Here is a 22,473-nt window from a genome sequence, read left to right as displayed (position 1 = left end):
CTGCGGTTTATTAACAACTCAAAAATCTATGTATATACGGAATTCCTTTTTTAGCGCAATAAGAACGAGCTTGCAGTATTACGAGGCGCATGTTCTTCATATATTGAGGACGCGTTTGGAAAGGGTAATTAAAGCATAATTATCCCGTTAAACGAGGTGAGTGCGGTTCATTTCGGTCAACCTTATGAACGCCGATCATTAACTGCAAGCTTAAGGTTGCCTTACGGAGAATTTCATAATGGCGACAAAATTCGGGTATCAAGAACGGAGAGGCACAGGTGCGGTACTTTCACAACAGGAGCGGATAATCAAGAAGAACGGTCCTCGCACAGAACAAAATATAACGCGCTGTAGAACAGGATTGACTAGTATATATAACAAAACAGAGCACATTTGAGTCGTCCAAGATGAAACATATGTGCGTTACAAGAGCTGAAATATTGCACACTTCGTTTCTGCACGCGACATGTGAAATTCGGCAAAATACTTGAACCGATAACTCAGTGAAAATTTCAAGCTGGCATAAGAGCATTTGTCGACTAACACGCACGAAAAAAGTGTCGGTAAAGAAATAGCTGAGCAACGAAAATTCGTTACTGTGAACGCAGCGAGCTTATCGATAAGAAGGTGACCGTCTGACCTCTGAGTTAATACGTAGAAGTAAGGTGTCCAACCCCTTCTCACCTAGGTGGTCAACCAATAGTCTACACTTTCCCCGCACATCGTTGCTTAAGTGTATCTTTTTTATTAACCTCTTCGTCCTGTGACTGAGGTACATCATAGCCTATAAGTGATGCTTAGGCCCAGTCTCACACTAACCAAGAATCTGGCCAGGACTGTCAACAAAACAACGAGTTCGTGGTCGTCTTCGCACACGCAAGAAGTAACATGCCTAAGTAACATGCCCAAGCGACGTTAGATGCCTTCTTTCAATAGCAGTTGCATTATTGCAATAGGATGCAAAGGTGGACAAGTTGACATTTGAGTCTCTTAAGAGTCTGAGAGCGTGTGGTTGTGTATTGTCAGCTTGTGCTGTGAGCCACTTTCTTAATCTGTCATCTTTACTGCGCTCTAAGTTTCTTACGAGTGTATGTGTTGTTCTTGTCGCTTTCTTTGCGTTCAGTGTGACGTGGCCGTTCACAACTTTGTGCTCGCCCAAATCGAAGGTCAACTTGCTGCACTATTTTACAGGGCACGTTGGCTCAGTTGCCCGGTGGCATTACACTGCGTTTCCTTCGTAATGCTACCACTCAATACACACTCGCACGCGCGTTGTCGCGCTCAAGAACGCAACACCTTCAACAGTAATAAAAACGACCGCACAAGGACACTTCCAAGGTGCAGGGGACAAATCTTCAATAAATCTGAAGCGAGACGGACGCATAGATAACGCTTCAAAATTGATTGTTTCCGCGACCCGAGCGTGTGTGCGTGCGAAAGTGTCATCAGCGATTCCACGGAACGCAGAAACCAGTTCTCGTCGGGGAAACAAGGGAGGTAACTAAATAACGTGAACTGTCGCTCGACGCTTCAGCATTGTCAACGCAGCGGTGGCGTGACAGCACCGCATCTGCTACTGACGCCTTTTTTTCACATTTGAATGAACATAAAGTAAAAAAAGAAGAAAGTGATTTCGTTTTCATCTCCGCTCCTTTAGCGCTTTGACGGCTGACGTGCCCGAGCGAAATCAGTTTGTGATTGCAAGAGAATGCCCGAAGGTAAAGAGAGAATAGGATACGTGAGCGGCCGAAGGACGTGGAAGGCATGCCGCGGGCGCTCAAGATGAGGTTTAAATGAGACGCGAAAGGCCGGATGAAGAGACGCCGTTTCAGAAATTGAATCTACTCAATCAGTCTGCTTGTCCTCCTCGTTTCTCTCCCTCCGCTCGGCTTGGAACCTGTTTCGAAGAGGTTCTTTTGCTTTCGGAACACTCCTATGGTGAAATCGTTGGCGCAACGAACTGTTTCTGTAAGCGCTGCGTACGTGAACACCGCTGCACCAGTGTGATCTCATTTCTATTGCATCGTTCTCTGCAGCACGGCTTTTCCTTAGTTGCACCCTTTGTGCAGTGAAACATGCTTTCAAGGCTTCGTTTAGACGGCAAGGCTTAATTTTGCGGTTTGCTCGTTGCACGTAGTGAGATACAATGGGTATAGAACGAAAAAAAATTAATAAAATAAATAAAAAGACAGTAATGTGAGGTGCACATTGCCCTAAATAATTGTGATTACAAAATGTGAGTGGTCCATAGCTAAGTGCAAATGTCAGTCAGGAGCACTCTGTAAATCCTTTCGCTTCGAAGTCCAAATTTATTTGAGCGTTTCGGTGATACTGACATGTGGAAGACTTTGTTAAGAGTGAGCAAGAAAGGCAAAAGAAAGACAGGGAGGTTAACCAGAGAATATGTCCGCTTGGCTACTCTGTACTGGGGGAGGGGGCACCTATTTAACTATTTATTTATTTTCAATACTCTCATGGCCATAGGTATTACAGAGAAGAGGGGCATACAAAAGTCGCGGCGATTTCCTTAAATTTGTTGACGTCGGTGATGGCAGCGACAAAGGCTTTGTTAAGATCTCTTTGTTAAGCGGCGATGTCTTGCACCCACGGAGTAGTCAGTTCTCACTAATCTGGTTACTTGCATGCTGGACGGCAACTTTCAGGGATACCTCAGTATTGGACGATTTAGGAATGATGCAGTCTTACCAGTAAGGACGAAGGCGTTGAAAGTGTGGTGCTGTGATCTCTTGAACTTCGTCGGGTCCCAGAAATAGGCAGAACACGCACAGTTTAATTCCAATAAAGAAAGGTGGCGCAGTTAGCCGAATTAGTTGCTCCACAAGACTGACAAGTTACCCTTCAATTTATTCGTAAATGTTGAAACTGCGATATTGTTTGGAATAACTTGTTGCTCCTTTTCACGCGGCTTGTTCGAAACGCACTTCCTGTTACCCACTGTAACGGCGGCTCACGCTCTTGCTTCCTCAATATCTGCTGACAAGGCCACGAGTATTTTTTATTTCTCATTCTCTGAGGAGAGTCATGACTAAGTATCAATAGTCTCTTACCGTCTAAATGTCAGATGGTAGCCATTAGTCGTTATCATGAGGCTTTCACCCTAATTTGTGATGACATTTCGTGTCAAATTTCGGGGTCATTATCTTGAGTCTCTTGCTACATAAATCTCTCATGCGAGAGTCATGGGGAAATATCATGCGTCCCTTCAACCCTCATTCTGACATTACAGACTCATACGTTATCGTGAGACTATCGCACCCTCAGCCTTCGATGACAGGCTGACGAGTCATTATCAGCAATCCCATTCCGCCTCATTATCAGATTAATGACTTCTTATCATGAATTCCTTCTGTAAACGTCTCCAGGCACTATGACAGTGAAATTGCGCTAGTTTATTGGATTTGCAGTAAGATATGCGGGGTCCAGAAGTCGGAGAAATGTAATTCCTCTGCGCAGTTATGCAGACAATCAGACTTCCTTCTTCTTTTATTTTCTTTTTTTTTTCTCGCTCTCACGCAGCTCACGGAGGCGCTGTCATTCTTGCACTACTCGTGCAAGCTGATCCACCGGAACCTGTGCCCTCAGTCCGTGATCGTCAACAAGCGCGGAACATGGAAGCTGGCCGGTCTCGAGTTCACCGAAAAATGCAGTGACACCGACCTCTTGGTAAGTTTGGCGCACGCATGCCATCCTTCAAACTCGACATAATTATCTCTTCCAATAACGACATCTGCGATGAGCGCTTTGCACACGCTGTCATCATCACAGTTAGTTTTTCGACTTATTCATACCGAAGAAAGCCGACGAATGGACCACCTCCCCACCTTCGTTGTCAGCCTTCTCAACGCTTCCGCCTTTAAATCTGTCGTTGAAGGCTTGTGCATGCACTAACTGCTCATAGACATTACAATGTTTGTCACCACTTCCTCCTAATAATTCATTCAATGGACATAAAGTAAATGAATCGAGATGAAAAGTTTCCAAAGGGTGAAAACTACAACCCACGTTACCTGGCTTCTACAGCTGCATCAGCCTTACAATACGATGAAACTGAAGCTTCGACAAAGCGTTCACCTTGTACATCGAGAAGGGTTCGAACAAACCTGCACCAATTCGATTATTGCCTTACTTCAAACTATTTTCGAAAGACCTAATTCTTACGTTGATTATTCACACACAACGCATTCTGGCGGAGCTGCAGAATGCTTTCCTCGCAATAACCATTCACCAACGTAAGAGCCTAGTTATTATTGTTAATAATATTATTTACTTGTTTACTGATTGCTAGAGAAATGTACTCGCTGGGGTACTTTGTACGTCAATCTTTACCCAGCAACCCCTCTGTAACAGAAGAGAAAACGTCAACTTTATTACATGGTACTTATGAATGAATAGAATGGAGATTAGACCAATGAACAGAGCAGAGAGGTAGCTGGCGCTCGAAATGTGATTACCGCTTCTATCGTGGCCGTAAGGCCAATCGTGCGTTGGTTGTAAAAGTGGGCCTTCCCACAACCAGATAAATATAAGCTTTATGCACGGTACTCGACGTGTATTTTGCTTTGGAAAGCAAACCTCTGGCATCGTATTTATTTGAGCTCGTGCCCCTTAACAGCTTACGCCGTGCCATCCGCGCTCTGTTCCACTGAGTTCAAAGACAAACAACAAAAGAGAAAGACAGAGAAACTGAAGTCTACAAGAACCTTTAATTCGTTCCTCGAAGCAGAAGGTCATCAGAAGTCGAGGGCAAATAGCCGAAATGCAGTCATTCGTTTGATCGCCAGGTCTGGTCATGATACTTAAACGACTTTGGCGCTATCTTTGGCGCTATAAGATAGAATGGCCGGAAGGAGCATAAGGCAGGAAGCACGTCCGGTTCCGCTCTTCTCTGTAAACGTTAAACAATATCTTAAACGACGGCGTAGAATCAAGTTTTCTGCCCCTGTCCCCGGCAATTTCAAGTGGAGCGAAAACGAAGCTTCGCACCAACGACAAACAGGGCAGCCCCGGCAATGACGATTTTATCTCTAGACCGCAGTTCTTATGCGCCCTTTCCTGCATTTCACGTCGGCGTCGTCCCGATATGGCGACCTTCTTCGGCGTAATCAAGCGAACGAGAGAGAAAGAGAGAGAGAGAGAGAGAAGATGGGAAGGAAAGGCAGGAAGGTTAACCAGACTTACCCCCGTATGCAGAAATGCAAGTTAAGTTGAAGCCCATGCTTGACTTGATCCGAGTGACGCCTATCGGGAACGCACCGTAGGAAACGCAGTGAGCGTCTTCGGGCACGTTAACGCCAGGCGTCATCTAAATCAAGTCAAGCATGTGCTTCGACTTAAGTTGCATTTCTGCATACGGGGGTTAGAGTGAGCCGAGCGAACAAGTACAGCGAAGGATGACTGAGCCGAGGCGGAGTGCAGCGCCGGACTAAATACGGCGATAGCGAACAGAGCACGAAGAAGAAAGCGGAGGACGAGGGAGTGGAGAACGCGTGAGAATAAAAGCGTAGTGCCGCGCAAGACAGCGAAGAATGAAGGAGCCAAGGCGGAGCTGAGCGCAGCGCCAGACTAAATACGGCGATAGCGAACAGAGCGCGAAGAAAAAAGCGGAGGACAAGGGAGTGGCGAACGAGTGAGAAGAAAAGCCTAGTGCCGCGCAAGACGGGCTCTGCGGCGACGACCGCTACGAGATGGCGCCAGAGTAGCGTGCCGTCGTCTGTTCACCGACGGCATGCAGCGGGCGCGTCCACCCGTACCACGTATGGAAACAAAGCGCTGCATGAGTGGATGTCTGTGTGCGGCGGCTGCCGTGAATCGTGCCCACGCGTCGCCCATGCGCTGCCTCTCGCGATATACCGATTAGAGAGGCAGTCGCACCGCACTTAACTCCGTTTGCAATGCCCCGCGTGAAGCTGATTATCCGCGCTGGCCAATATATTGCAAAAAGAAAATACGTATAGAGCACCCTTCGAATTTCGCATTAGGGATTATCGCAATCGACGGGGAATGTTATTGTTCAGATAGATTCATTCCGTTTTCGCATAGTACGATAGAGAAGGAACCCGAGACAAAAAGGCAGGTTTTGCTTCACTCGAAAGGTGCATTTGCCTCCAGTTACAAGTCAAGCAGTAAACACCGTGAATGCGTAATCAAAAATGTTAATCATATACAGGGAGTCTATCTTTTTTTATTGAACACTTTTTCATCAATGCCTATAAAATTTACTCGAATTTTTCACTACGCATGAATTATCTGCACAGGTTGACGTAATTTGCTAGTAAATAAACAAATCAATGCATTCACTGGTAAATTGAATACGTCACTCAACTTCTAATTTACAAACCAGAGGGCACATGTTTATCGCGGAAAGTCGGAGGAAATTGTCATTAAAGCCTAGCATCCGCATTTCTAAATTTCCAAATACCTGATTTTGCGCGGAACGCAGTGAAGCGCTGCTCGCTGTGCAGATCGCGCGGTGACGTAGTAGTGTGACGTAGTAGTGTGACGTAAAAGGAGCCTTCGCCATACCGCCGCGATGAAGCGCTATTTCTCGCCGCTGCTGTTTAATTGCAATATGCGTCCAATCGCGGTCAAGAGCGTGGCAGTTCGGGCAAGTCGGTATGTCATGACAAAAGAACAACTGTGTTTAGCCAGACTCCAATAGTGAAATCTGCGACACCTGAACAGCTACCTTTGATTACCAAACATAACGCATAATATTTTCTCGTTCCTTAACGAAGTCGTATATAAATAATGAGCGAAATCGTGGGTTAAAAGAAATCGGCGAGTATAAGATATTTCGTACACCCATGTAATACCGTTCACAACTGTGTTGCTCCGCTCAACGGATGGGCTCATAAATGGTAAACTGCTTGCAGTCACGTGGCATCCAGTGACAAAGAGAGTTATAAAACAAGAGAGCAGCTGGATCACTGGATTCACGTAGAGTGTTGTGGTCGTTGAAGGAGATAAGTTTGATACTACACCACTGCACGTTGTTCTTTAATTGAATGCAAAAGCGGTCAGACTGGTAAAATGAGTCGAAACAGCAGGGACTCCACTCACAAAATTTTTCGTTCGTAAGTGCCCTTTGCCATTGGTCACCAGCATACTCTTACAATATGTCCGGCATCGGGATTGGCTGAAATTTCCTTTTACGTGCAGTTTTAGCGGAAGAGGCTTTGTGAATACAGGTCCAGATTCGTAGCCTGCTTGAGAGGAATTTTTATCTCGAGGTCTCCTATTCAGATGCATGGAACCGCTAAAATCACTTTACCCGGCAACTACCGCACCAAGTTTGATGAAGCTGGTTGCATAGAAAACTCAATGTGCTGACCGCAGGCAGAAAATTTCTTTATTTAGGTTGTCGTTATTTTGTAAGCATTGCTGAAAGTTGCAAAATTCGAGACAACAAAAAAATAAAGTTTACGACTATGAAATTCGCAAAATGAAAAATATCACAATTTTGTAAATTGCACCTAATAATACATCTCAAGTTGACAAAATTGATTTATTATAGATTCCTCTGAAATGTGCTCTTGATTTGTGAATGGGACTTTTGCAGAACCTTTGTAAACATTGCTACAAATTCACAAAAGCTGTAAATTCCTAAATCAAATTTATCCGCTCTGAAGGCTCAAACAGCCGCAGTTTACAGAACTGCGATATCTCGTTTTGGTGCAGAGTTATTCATATGTAAACTTTGTGCTTCAATATTTTTCTTTAAACGCACCGGCTTTCGGCAAACCTCGTACAAAAAATTCCAAGCTCTTATTCAATATTTTCCTTCTTGTAGTGACCACGATGTAAAGTTTCTTTTTTCATAGGAGCCAAATTTTATTCAAATGAGCCTATCGATTGTCCCATAAATGCAGTTCTGTGTTATATTTCGCATAGGCAAGTGGGGTTTGACTTTTTTGCTTGCTTTAAAACTTTAAAACCCTTTAGCAGGGAAGAAGTTTGGGCGTGTTGGTGGGATACATACAGACTGGGATACATAGCGCAAAAAAATGACACAGGGACAAGCAGGAACACAGGACGAGCGCTAAACAGCACAGGGAAGGCCCAAGGTACTAGAAAGGTGGGATACATACAGACTGGGATCATCATCATCATCATCAACCTGGTTACGCCCACTGCAGGGCAAAGGCCTCTCCCATACTTCTCCAACTACCTCGGTCATGTACTAATTGTGGCAATGCCGTCCCTGCAAACTTCTTAATCTCATCCGCCCACCTAACTTTCTGCCGCCCTCACCTACGCTTCCCTTCCCTTGGGATCCAGTCCGTAACCCTTAATGACCATCGGTTATCTTCCCCCTCATTACGTATCCTGCCCATGCCCATTTCTTTTTCTTGATTTCATTTTCTTGATTTCATTTTCTTGATTTCTTTTTCAGATATCATTAACTCGCGTTTGTTTCCTCACCCAATCTGCCCTTTTCTTAACCCTTAACGTTACCCCTATCATTCTTCTTTCCATAGGTCGTTGTGTCGTCCTCAGGACGAGCGGTCGTCCTGTGTTCCTGCTTGTTCCTGTGTAATTTTTTGTACTATGAATCGCAGTCTTTAAAACCCTGGCATTCTGGTTGAACGACCACAAGCTGTTGAGAAGGAGTTATGGGTACTTCGATTTCACCGAGGCGCGGGTGGCACTGCGCAACAGCTGCATCTTTCCTTCAGCAGAATCGTTCTAAACTGTTCCGACTTTGCGTTGATGTTTCTACCCAGACAATTCCAATCGGTTGTGTTATCCCTCACATTCGAACAGAAGTGAAATTCGACGATTTCGAATAGTGAACTCTCGAATCGAAAGCAAAGGCTATTCGATTAGTATTTGAAGTTTTGAATATTTGCCGGATCGCGTAACTATATTTTGTCGTATAATAGCCACCTTCCATGAAGCGCCTACGTTTATTATACATTCAGTGCTTACGATTTCGCAAACCCAGCGGGGCGAAGAAATTCTCTCTTTCGCCTTTTTTTTTTCTTTTGCTGCAGTAAAGGTGGCGACGACTTCAATCGTTTTTGAAGCGGGTTATAGGTGCGTGTGTGTGTTTTTTTTTCACAGTTTTCGGGTTTTCGTGCGTTGAGTATCTCTACTCTGCAGATAAAGTGACGCTTTAATGCATGCCGAAACTGTGCAACGAAGGAAAGGGGGTTGAAATGCGTTCAGCCGAAAGTTTCAGAAGTGCGGATGGTATTGAAAAGTTTTTGCAACAAGAAAGATTGAATGGGCTGTTTACACAACTCGCGTTAACAGACCATGCCGGAAAAAAAATAAGAACACATTCGCCTATACTTTCCACGGTCAAGCTTTAACCCATTCTCACACAGCAACGTTGCCATCACTCTTCACTGAACGATGCGAAGACAGCCCATCTCGAGACGTGAACGTAACAGAGCTCTTAAAGGAGCTGGCTATTACGGCGCGTTTTAGTCTGAACTAATAGGCGAAAGAGAGAGAGAGAGAGAGAGAGAGAAAGAAAGAAATGTGTTCTCTATACATTCACGAACCAACCTTCCATCAGAGTTGGTGAAAAGCTCGAGCGTGCTTTACGGCGAGTTTGCGGCAAACCGCGTTAGCGTGACATCACTAAGAGGTTTCTTGAAAGACTCCTCTTAAGAGAGCGAGCTCGGTCGAAACGTTGAATCGTGTGGACCGCGCTTTTAACGCCCCACTTTGCACTTCGGCACGCCCTTAGCGTTGAGCTCGCGGAGAACTTCTACGAAAGGCGGAGAAGCCCCCTATACAAACCGTCACGCGCTGTAATGGCTCCGGCAGCGCGCCGTGCTTTGTACAGGGATATACACGGCGCCCCTGAATAAAACGGCGCTCTTTCGATCGCGGACAGCTAACGTGGTTCTTGTAGTTTCCGGGGTGACCGAGAACCTAGCCGACACGACCGCAGTGGCCCGCACTTTTATTAACCAGACTTCGGAAGGCATTAGGGAGTCTTTTGGAAATGGTGTGTACTCGGGCTACCTACATACACAGCGCGCGCAATAGCCCGCGCTCGGCTCCAGTTCTTGTTTTGTACTGCTTATTTTTCACGTTACCTGTCACATTGGGTCCCACGTTTCTAAAGCTCGCTACATTCTTTGTGACAGCTCCCGGCGTGGCAGAGGACATTAGTTCGGGTGGAGGGTGATGCTCATTGGGACGGGAAAACAAAAATTAAAGCGTTAGCAAACGCATTATTGGGCCAGGAAAAATGTGTCTGCGTACGTAATTGGTTACGTTACTGGGATAGAAAAAAAAATAATGTTGACAGTAAAAAAAGGTAGTCATAAATATGGCAGTCTGTATGAAACATTCTGGGGTTTGAGATGTCCGCGGTATTCTTGCTTACTAACATATTGCCGAGAAATGTCGGTTCCGCCGTGGGACACTTATTTGCCCGAAGCAGACGTCTTGGTACACTGTTCTGCCGCTTTTATTATTACAGTTAGTAATTGCTCTCGTTCTTCAAGGCACCGGAAAATTCAATATTAAGTTAACCGCAACGGGAACAGATGCGCGTTGTTATTTTACCAAGGCGAGAATTATTGCACCCTGAAGCCTCGGTTGGGCAAGATTGTGAAATCTTATACAAAACAGGCTTTAGTGCGAACTGAAGTTGCCAATATATCGTGAGTCTAACTTGATTGTCACTAATACACGCAGAAACCAGGCGCGCGAGGAAAATTGCCTCCTTTCCCAACCCATCCATTGTCCCCTTCGTTTGTTTTTGTTTCTTTACAATGCTTTTTGACGGATGACCTGTGGTACTTAAGATCTAGCGTCGTGAAACACCGAGTGTATATATATATATATATATATATATATATATATATATATATATATATATATATATATATATATATATATATATTGTAAGGAAGATAACGAACGTGCACATTGGGTCAGCAGCATCGGCAGCATCAAGCGCGCAGCAGAAGCTCGAGCTCGGGGACTTTGCTCGTTGCATCGTAGAACCAGCGGTCGCTACGAACCCCAATAAACCTCCTTTATAATATATATTTTATTTATTTATTTATTTATTTATTTATTTATTTATTTATTTATTTATTTATTTATTTATTTATTTACCAATACTGCAGGCCCTATTCGGGCCCAAGCAGGAGTGGGTACATACAACAACGTAAATTACAACTGCCAATTAGCAATTACATGTACAAACATGTACATACATCATTGTAACACTATACGTAACAGAAATAAACATGAACTTACAAAAGTGCAATACGTAAACAAATAACAATGAAAAAGCGTAACGCAAAAGAAACTGCTTTGATTGCGGCTATTTAGAGGTCAAAGAAAAGGTTATTTGAAAGATGAACGAACGATTCTGTTGTATTAGCGTTAACTACTTCTTCAGGTAATTTATTCCATAGTGAAATTGCATGGGGAAAAAGAGAATATTGATGGATGCTAAGGTTACTAAATGGTTGCTTAATTGTTTTGTTGTGGTTTGTACGAGCAGAGTGCATGGGGGCTCAGGTAAATAACATTCACGCGGTATTTTGTAGTGACCATGGTACAGCTGATATAAAAATTTGATGCGAGATACAATTCTGCGATGAGCTAGTTTTTTCATGTTCGCTCTGTCGCGAAGAACGGACACGCTAGAAAAACGCGAGTATGTGGAGTATATAAACCGCAAAGCTAAATTTTGCACTCTTTCTATTTTCTTGATTAAATATTTTTGATGAGGGCTCCAGATCAAATCCGCATATTCTAATTTTGGTCTGACAAGAGCTTTGTATGCTGTTAACTTAACGGTGGATGAAGTATGGCGCAATTTCCGTTTCGTGAATGCCAGCTTTTTAGCGCTATGACTATATATATATAGTCATATCATAAGAAGCCAACAAACACTGACACCAAGGACAACATAGGGGAAATTACTTGTGCTTTCTATAAATGAAATAAAGAAACGATAAATTAATGGAAATGAAAGTAAATGAGAAAACAACCGAACCCACAACCTTCGCATTTCGCGTGCGATGCTCTACCAATTGAGCTACCGTGGCGCCGTTTTTCCATCCACTTTCTTGGGTATTTATGTGTCCTAGTAGAACCCTGGGAGTGTTCGCCAGCGCCACCACTCACAGACCCTGGCGGTGGACGTGGAACGTCCTTTTCACCGCAGGCGTCACGAGAACATGATCTTTTCGGGTGAAGGCCAATAAACCCACACAGTGTTTGTTGGCTTCTTATGATATGACTAATAAATATCGGGCCCCTCGGTTAACCCCCTTTCTTCTCGTTTATTACATAACGAGGGTCCCGAATCTGGCAACATTTATGCGTTCAGGTAGCATGTGTGGGTTTATTGGCCAGTACAATACATACATGCAAAACGCAAAAGCGCCTTTCTGAGATAACCCCTGAACCGATGTTAATGAAATTTGGTGCATTTGATAGAGAAAGGTAAATTCTAGTGACTGATGGAAGCGTATTTTTTTATTTAAGGCCTGAATTTTTTGATGACTTTGAAAGAAATTGCAAGTTTGAAAAATATAGATGCACGAAGTTTACAGATTAATAACTTTGCAGTAAGAACACATATCGTGGTTCTGCAAACGGCGTCCATTAGATCATACAAAGCGGACGAATGCGATATGTCAGTTTATATTTTACATTAACTTGTTACGTTGTGTACAAGGGTTCTGCAAAAGCTGTATTTCCATATTACTGATTTTTTTTTTAGATTCATGTGTAACATATGAGTTTTGTCCACTTTAGATGTACTATCATATTCAATTCACAGAACTGTGATATGATTCTTCCTTGCTGAGTTAGAGTTGTAAGCTTGATAGTTTCGTTTTCTGAAAATTTGCTATTTTTGCCAATTTTTAATAAAGAAATTAACCACCTAAATCAATATGTCGAAGCCAACAGTTACTAGATCTTAAGCTTTTCTTTTAAATGCAGCAAACCTCCTCAAATTTGGTGCAGCGGTTGCCGAGAAAAACACAATTCTCATTTTACATGTATTTGCGAGATAGGACCACCCGGAGCTAAAGCTTCCTCTCAACCACCATGCGTTTCGCAACTTCCGTAGACACTAGCGCCACATCTCGATCTCGCGGTTTCTAAAGGAAACTCCCTACCCAATATAAGAACACATGCCCCTGGTGCGGGGACAAGCCCACGCTATATCATATCGCGTGGGCCTGCCAAAAAGCAAAAGAAATAACCATAATAGAAAACCCGAGTGCGGAACAGTGGGAGAGGATGCTTTCCAGCGACATCCTGAAAGTCCAGCAAGGGCTAGTAAGGCGTGCTCGCACGGCAGCTACCCTCAGTGGGGCCCTGGACTAGGGGCAGCAACCCTGCAAATCAAGATGGAAGAAGCCATCTGAAGAACCGCTAACTCCATATGTAAATAGAGCAAATAAACGTTTTTCACCACCACCACCACCCTGGCTTTGCATACGCAACTATGCGCTGGACCATGACTCCCCACCAAACCATCGAATGGCGTCCTTCTCGCCGACACCTCGGTGCATTTCGACAGGGCGTCGGACAGGGAACTGCATCCGAAAAAAGAGGCGGTCGCCACCGCTCGATGTGCCCGTTTCGTGCACACGATCCAGATGCGGGAAAAACAGGCCGGGCCGCGCGGACAGGTCGATGTCGACTGAACCTGCGAGCGCTCTGCCTCTGCGGCTTTCTTTTTTCCTCCGTTTTTTATCTCCGTGCCTCTTTGTTTTCTGTGAGTGCTCTTACGGAGCCATATCCCGTGTCCCCCATCCCGATGGCAACCTCTCGCTCGGTGCGATGGGGTTTACCCCTCCCTCCCTCCCTCCCTGGCTGCGTCGGAGGACCAGCTGGCGGCCTCCGTGACGCGAGAGCCGGGTATCTCTCGACGCCGAGATGAAAGAGTGGCTGGACGCATTTCTCGCTGCTTGGTTATCATTCGACGCTGTCTGAACCATCCGTCGTCTAATTTTTTGTTGTTGTTGTTGTTGTTGTTCTTATAAAATGTGTGTATTTATCCTTTCTCTAGCAAAATGACGTTTGACGCCAATGCGTTCTTTTCTTCCTTCATTCATACTTTCTTCTTGTTTCTTTCGTGCGTCACGTGAGAAAACAGTGCGCGTGTGGCTGCATCGGGTATGCGTGTTTGCATGTGTCTCCGAGTGCACTCATACATGTGTGTGAATGCGTGTATGTGTGTGTCTGTGTGTGTGTCGACAGATTTGATACCTTTTCTGAAAACTCGTGCACTGAAATGTCCTTGATAAAAGAAGATGCTCGGAAATTGTGACGTCGGTTTCGGCGAGAATTTTTGATGATATTTAAAATGAATGTTGATGCTTTCTCCGTTAGGATTCAACATTTTTCGTACAGCACTGCAAGTGCGCCAGTTTGAGAGATGGCTTGCGGCGTTCCTGTGCATTCTCCCACGTGCACTCGAAGCTCCCTCTCTCCTTATTTTCCCTCCTTCTATATTCCTCCTTTCCCTTACCCCAGTGTAGGGTAGCACACCGGACGCTTCTCTGGTTGACCTCCCTGCCATTCCTCTCCTTGCTTTGTCTTTCTCTTTCTCCGTCGAAGAAATTAAAATGTAGTTTTCGAAAGATATGTAATTAGGATAAATATATTTTGGCGCTTTGGTTTAGTATTCCTTTAAGGCAGAGTCTCCTGGGTTTTTCGTATATCAGAATCGCTATTAGAACCTTCATTTCCAACGATTCTTTCGTGACACATCGTGCGAAGTGCTGTTATAAATAAATTACAAGTTACCAGAAGGCCTTTTATGACAGCAGACCAATCAGCGTCGAGGAAGTAAACAAAAAGGTACGTTCTTCTGGAAACAAGCCTAAAGCGTACCAAATCACTCAAACGTATTGGTGACATTGATAAAAGAGCGTGGTTTGCACAGAAGTACAGAATATAAAATATCAACCATGCAAATTATAGACCACACCCAAACAAATAATAGACGTAGTCAGTTTAAGAAGGACGAAATGACGCGACCAGAATCAACAGGATTGTGTGCATCCGCGTGAAACAGAGGTTCACATGAAAAAAAAAAATAAAAAGAACAGAAGAAATCAGAACATTGACCTCCTTTCCTCTCGCCACGATAGCGCAGGTCACGTTAACGTAACATAAGCACGTCCGAAATGAATCGATCCGCCTGTCCCGCATTCGGTCAGCTAGTAACGCTGTGCTTCACCGTCTAACTCATCGATCACTGCCTCGCACTGTTGCACATTGGAACAATCTTCCGGACCACGAGGCAATCTCGAAACTTTCTGCGATAACCTGAATACGCTCTTTGAGAACATTGTCTAAACTATGTTTCACTGTACAATTTGTAGCATTCGTTTTGTTTCCTCTTTATTTGATGCTAACTTGTTTCTGCTCTATAGTGACGTTTACTCACTTTAATTCACCCACTGTCACAGCCGCTTGGACAAGCGGCTGTGACAGTGATGTCACGTACCGCGCAAGAGTGACAGACTGTAACCAACGATGTGTGTGCCGTGTTATGTGCTCTCTATCTCTTCTCCCCATCTTTCATCCCCCCCCCCCATCCCGCTCCTATGTGTAGAGTAGCAAACCGGTTAGGCTAAACTGGTTAACCTCCCTGTCTTCCTTCTCCACTTTTTCCTTCCTTCCTTCCCTACTTAATGCCTTTGAAAGGGCCTGTAAGGTATTGTAAATAAATAAATACATAAACGCAGAGTCCGGTGAGCTGCCAGTCTTTCACGTCGAAGCTGCCCAAGATGGGCCAGCCGGACCTGGACTACACGGCGCCCGAGATCCAGGCCACGTCGACCTGTTCGCCGCTCTCGGACATGTTCTCCCTGGGCCTGGTCATCTGCGCCCTGTTCAACAATGGACACTCCATCATCGAGGGGAACCTCTCCACCACCACGTACAACAAGCAGCTCGAAGTGGTACGACAGCGCACGCGCACGAGCCATGTGTTCGCACGAGCGGTCATTCGCCACCTTCGCCTGCCGCGTTACAGCCCAGTGACTATACTGTGTAGCGCTACTCGGCTCGATGTCGCTGGTTCGATCCCATGACCTCGAGACCGTGATCCCGTGACCATGATCCCGTGACCATAAAAAAAAGAAAAGAAGCTCGTGCACTTATAGGTTCAGGTGCACGTTAAAAGAACCCCCATGTGGTCAAAATTAATCCAGAGTTCCCCCCGTCTACGGCATGCCTCATAATCTCATAGGTCGTAGTTTTGGCAGGAAAAACCTAAGATTTGGGGGAGGGGGATGTGGAACTGGGTGGCCCTGCTAATGCCAGCCAAGCTCTTAAGAAAACAATTGAGAAAGAAAAAGAACTGGTGTAATATATAATATGAGACTCACGTTGTTCGGTCATCAGTCGTCTTCAGCCGGCAGGGCAATGGTGTATGCTAATTAGCCGGCTCATTAGTGAGGAATATTTAAACAACCTTCTGATTCCTAATTTAAGGGCACGAATTTCATTAGAAAGCTGTTATTGCATCCTAAAGCAACCCATTCAGTCTTCAGCGCATTATACCATGCACAATTTTCTTTTTGTTTGTTTCCAAACCGCAACTGCCGTGTCCACTTGACTTCAGTCATGCTATGGTAGGCTGTTCTTTTTTAGTAATCAATTACTTTCTTTCTCCCTCAAAAAAAATTTTACCTTTGAAACACGTCCAATTTATCTTATCTTTGTTCGGACCTGTGTGATACTCAGGCGTGACAGACAAGGCATAAAACTTTATATACCTTTAGGTAATGTATCATTGGCCAACAACAATTTTCGGTTGTGTTAGCTTGCGCGAAATGCCAAATGTTCCCCGTTATGACGAGCCCTTGTGCCGCTACAACAGTGGTCCTAAAAGCTATTTCAAGTTACTAACTCCACTGTTTACTGCCTGACTGGGCAACCGCATGCGTGGAAGTGGCAAGGGGTTGGTGTTGGATTTTGCCGATAACGAACTGCCTGTGTCGTGCGACTATTGCAGCCCAAGCAATGACCAGTGGTTATCACGTCGGGCAATCAATGAAATCAGTTCTTTCGAATCAATTTTGGGAACGCCTGTGTCACGGGGCGCGGGCCCCGTATTCGATCACTTGTTTCGGGTCTAGCGAACTGCGAGAAATGCTAGGAAAACCAAAAATAATTATTGGACGGGATATGATGCACTGAAAATGACTGAATGGGATGCCTTAGAAAGCGATAACAGCTTTCCCATAGGAAGTCAAGCCGGTAATTCGAGAACTAAGAACTTGTTCAAATTTAACATTCTTTTTATTTAGGTAATTACCACACAAGATGTTATCCTAGTAGTGAAAGACGACTGCCGACAGTACACTGTAGGTCTCATAATTGTATTGCAGTAGAACACGTTGTGCGGCTAGTTGGCTCATAGTTTCTTAGTCTGCTGTCATTGTTGGCGCTTCATAACCGCGTAATAATGAAAGTCATAATCGTATATCGTACAAGTTCTTTCTTTTTTTTTTCAAAGATATCCTAAACAATGTTACCTAGGACCCAGTGTATACGACTGTGACAGACAAAAAAAGACCGATCGCTTCTTTAATTGAAACGAGGTTGGTTGCCAACGCACTCGGATTAACTATTTAGGACTGTCCGCAACATTGTGTTCTTGAATTTATTCGAAATGCTGTCACGTGTCACCTTTCTAGTCGTAAAGGCTAAATTTGAATAATTATATTTCATGCTGACGCCGTTCACCTCTGTGGTCCTACTGCGCGATATTAAACAGCGTTTAAACAACTTTGGTCGAGTACATTGTACTTCTGTCACTAGATTCTGAGCTGCCACCTACATTGCATGTGCACTGAGCGGGATATTGTAGCATTGTGATTAAAACACGTGCACATATCAACACGCCATGCTGCGGATGCTAGAAAAGCATCCCGTTGTGTAGCGTATCTAGGAAAAAGTAAAAAAGAAACATATGCCCTATTGCTCCACTATCCAGTTATCCCATGTGAACATAAATAGGTTCCTGCAGAAAGATCCCATACGTTCTCGTAAGCAATATAAAATTATTCTGTATAGATATTGCGAAGCATACCGCTCCTTTTTTGTGTGTGTAAATGGTGGTGATGGCTGTGCTTGGTGAAACCTGGTGATGGCTATGCTTTGGAGTGATGAACTTTTTTTAAAGTTCAAGCCACCACTTGCAGTTACAGGTGGAGCCACGTGTTTATATTTCGATCTAGCAGTTCAACTATGACGACTACGCTATATGTCAGGCATATCGACACATTGAGATGGTGTGACCACCAGTGTTTCGCCAGGCTGTTTTACTGTAGCACGTAGCCAAGTGTGACGCGTAGGACAGGCTGGAGGCAAAATGACGCCCTACTCGTATCGACTCCGGTCTTTTCTGTTCTGAATCGTAGGCTACATACGGCCTGCCATGAGTCATGACGGCCTGCCAACAAGCGCAGTCACGGGGACCAGCTAACGAAGGAAATTAACGAGGCATACAATAGAAAGAAAAGGGACGAGATCTGTCAGCCAGCCTTCTAACAAAGAGCTTTCTGACGTAATAGTTCTGCGCAAGCCAGCAAGGTGGAGAGGAGGTATTAATAAAGGAAAAATGAGACACCCACCCATTTGCTACAAAGGAAACCCATACGGGTTCCTCGAAAGAAAAGCCTCGCAGTTGAATAAAAATTCGTCCTGGTCCGGGACTCGAACCAGGGACCACCACCTTTCCGGGGCAGCCGCTCTACCTTCTGAACTAAGCAGGCGGCTAACTAACTAGGCGGCTACAAAGGAACCGGTGTGGGTTTTCTTTGTAGCAATTCGCTTCGTTTGGGCGGATGTCTCATTTTTCATTTAATAAAGAGCTTTCTTTCTTAAATTTTGCAGAGGGGCGGGGATAAAAATCACACATTAATACATATGTTGTTTCAGTGTGTTATCGAGTCCTGTTTTCTTGTCAAGTATACTTAAGCATAACTGCGAGTCGGCCTAGTTGGAACATATTCATATTGATACTTTTTGTGCACAAACAAACAGGGACGAAGAATAGGGGCAACACAAGGACGAGCGCTTTCTAACAACTGGTTTATTTTTGAAGAACTACTTACTTAAATACCCACAGAACTGCGCGGTCTAGTCAACAGAGCACCCTACAGCGCATATGATACCCGCTGATCTGCGCCATCAAGTCAAAAGAGCAACGTCAATATTACATATAACACTTGTGATAAAAAAGACGTGGACAAAAGCCACCTGGTCATACTAAAAACAGCAAAGTGCATAAAAACAACCACTTACAATAAAATGCGTTAAAGATGTGATGATAGAAGCGAATTTTCTTTATCTAAATCGTGGAAGCATACTGGATAGAAAAACAAAAAGATAAATGCATCAGCCATCCTTCTGTTTCATTGTTAGATAAAGAAAATTCGCTTCTATCATCACATCTTTAACGCATTTTATTGTAAGTGGTTGTTTTTATGCACTTTGCTGTTTTTAGTATGACCAGGTGGCTTTTGTCCACGTCTTTTTTATCACAAGTGTTATATGTAATATTGACGTTGCTCTTTTGACTTGATGGCGCAGATCAGCGGGTATCATATGCGCTGTAGGGTGCTCTGTTGACTAGACCGCGCAGTTCTGTGGGTATTTAAGTAAGTAGTTCTTCAAAAATAAACCAGTTGTTAGAAAGCGCTCGTCCTTGTGTTGCCCCTATTCTTCGTCCCTGTTTGTTTGCGCACAAAAAGTATCAATACAAGTATACTTATTGTGTTGTTCTGATTGCGTTAATTTGCGTTATAATGCTGCTCCATCTGTAAGCGTATGTGCATTTTTTTTTTCATTACATCGCTCGTGGTGTTGTCTTCTCTTCCTTGTCTTTCTCTGTTCTTTTAGAGCTAAGTTTTCGGCATGTATCAGTACAATGTTGCCCAGTTCACTTTCCTTGGGATACATTTGTTGATGCTCATTCATGCGTGTACAGCTCGAAGGCAGCTTGCACAACCTGCTGGACCGGGTGCCACACCACCTCCAGGAGCCCCTGCAGGGACTGTTGCAGGTGGACCCCAGGCGGAGGCCCAATGCACAAAACTTCTCCATGGTGAGACCTGCACTCACTCTCTCTCTTCTACCCTTGCCTTCTCATGTCTGCAGGCACAGTGGGTACCGGGGTCTTTTACGAACTGGCATTCAATCAATACACTATAAATCAAGCTAAGCATTTCGACAGAATTGCCTGTATGGTTGGGAAGATTGATTAGCACTTTGAGAGTGACTCCAACCAATTAGGCGAATTTATCAGCCCGGCGTTTCAGAGCCCATTCTGCTCCTTCTTCAAGGGGTATTCTTCGCGGGTGGTAGTGTGCAGCGTTTAAAAATGCCCTTCGTAAAAAAAAATGGAGGGGAGGGGAGGGCGCGGAAGGTGGGGAGACACTTGACTGGGAACTTTTTCTTGACATACGGGAAGGGTGAAATGGTGGTGCGACGGTGCTTGCCGCTGGGATAACCACTGCTGGGGGCGCTTTACCAGCGGGAATGCCGTGGAAGTGGGGGCGGGGCACACCGTAGTGGGGGGACTTTTGGCTATGACCCGGCAGGGCCGAGCTGTTGTCTGTTGCAGTCGAGATCTGTTCGCCGTTTCCACGAGAAACCTTGACCATGATGTTAACTGTGACGCTACGCGACGTTCTGTTAGAACGAACGAATTATCTGTAGTATGTTAGTGTCAGGCAATGTTTCCTATGTGTACATCATCGAAAGAAACGGAATTAAATAGATATACCCGACACGGGCGGCTACGGCAAATGGCTGATGAACACGTGTTCTTGGGAAGGAACCTGGGTTGACCGTTTCGTGTATGTTGGCCGACTGAAAAAAAAAAAGAAGCATTCGTGTAGTTATAGATGTACGTTAAGGATCTCCTGTGTGGTTACAGTAATTACAGAAGCCTCTCCTACAGCGACAACTATCGTAACCCGCCGTGTTCGCCTTGACTAGGTTAAACCGCCGATAATCATTATCGATTTTCGGGCAAACGCGCTGACTCTCGGCGACGCTTACTTGCTCTGGACGCCACACGCAGCATCGCGCGCCAGCGCTGAAAATCCGATACGAGTCAAATAGTTGCCCGAAGGGACTGTTTGCTTAGTTACTAATTATCGGAGTATCGATCGCAAGATAGCGTGAGAGAATCGGCGCGAAGCGCGAAAGAGTTGAGTTGGATTGTCTTTCCTCCGATGTTCCTGTTCAGCCGAGCGACACAACAACAAGATGCGCAACTACGCTCTTTGTAAGTGCGGGCTTTGCTTGCGCGCGATATCGAATTCGGATGGGAAAGAGGCAAAACTATTGCGCGCTGTTACTTCGGCCGTTTGATTGAGTTTCAGATATGCGCTGGTTCGGGTGGTTCATTGCTTTCTTGCCTCCTCGAACTGCATGTTTGTTTCGTGACCAGCACCCGGGAAATGTTTTTTTGCAGCCCACTCAGAATACATCTCGGGCAAAATTTGCCTGGTTGCTAATGAGGCATAAGCGAGGCGACAACACAGAACTCCGCCCCCCCCCCCCCTCTTCCGCCACCTACCCCACTCCCGTCCACTTCCTTTCACAGCGAAACTGTTTATGGCTAGGGTTCCGGGGATCTTTCGCGTCCATGAACAAATCTGCGTGTGCAAAAACTCAGCTCTCGAATTTGATGCAAGATCGCTTCATTCTGTGCAATTGTTTATACGTCTCATCACTTGGATATGCATTTTCTGTAGAGTAGTTATCTAAAGGCACAATTTTCAAAGTCAGTAGACTGTTAGGTGGATATTAATTGGAAAATTATCTTCCGCCTTCTTAAGGGTGTATAAGCCATTCGTTGTCTAGCGTTACGGAGAAACTTCTCGTTGGGTAGGCACACAAATGCTTACACGTTCAATAACAGAGGTGACACGAGAATTTGCGTGCGTGCCTGTCGCCGCGATGACCGCCGATCTGGATAATAAAAGTGTTCGCACCTTTGTTCAAAATTCTGCGTCGCCTCTGTGTCGCGTGCTAAACAGGGGCCGAATGCTAAAACGATCACTTCCGGCGATACTATCGCTGAAAGCGAAATCGGATGAACCGATTGATGTAGCAAATGAGCGGACCGGTTTAGCGAAATAGGATGAGCTGATTGGCTGGTTGCAAGCACTACGTCATCCGATTTCGCGCAACCAGCCAATCAGCGCACGCCTAACGGCGATACTATCGCCGAAGCGATAGAATCGGCCGCAGTGGATCGTTTTAGAATACGTCCTCTGCTTCGCTGGTCATCAACCGTCACAGAGTGGAATGACTCAGGATTTTTTGTTATTTTGATCTTGCTGTAGAGAGAGACAGATGAAATGGGAAAGACAGGTAGGTTAACCAGTGGGGAAGATTCGGTTTGCTACCCTACGCTGGGGAGAGAGGGGAGGGCAGGTAAAGTGATAACAAAGTAGAGATAAATAAAGAAAG

General features: G+C 44.9%; 1 protein-coding gene across 6 annotated transcripts in view; it reads left to right on the top strand.

Annotated features, from left to right (window-relative positions):
• The window catches only part of bma (SCY1-like protein bma), a 550,265-nt gene that overhangs the window by 474,334 nt on the left and 53,458 nt on the right, over window positions 1-22,473 (top strand). For all 6 annotated transcript variants that reach the window (XM_070540208.1, XM_070540207.1, XM_070540212.1 and 3 more), the window contains 3 exons: window positions 3,538-3,684; window positions 15,720-15,935; window positions 19,976-20,092. In XM_070540208.1, coding sequence (XP_070396309.1) covers window positions 3,538-3,684; window positions 15,720-15,935; window positions 19,976-20,092 — 480 coding nt within the window. The remainder of the gene's footprint in view (window positions 1-3,537; window positions 3,685-15,719; window positions 15,936-19,975; window positions 20,093-22,473) is intronic.

Source organism: Dermacentor albipictus, chromosome 6 (genome assembly GCF_038994185.2).
Source record: "Dermacentor albipictus isolate Rhodes 1998 colony chromosome 6, USDA_Dalb.pri_finalv2, whole genome shotgun sequence".
In the NCBI taxonomy this organism is placed as follows: Eukaryota; Metazoa; Arthropoda; class Arachnida; order Ixodida; family Ixodidae; genus Dermacentor; species Dermacentor albipictus.
This window is presented reverse-complemented; position numbering and strand designations above follow the sequence as displayed.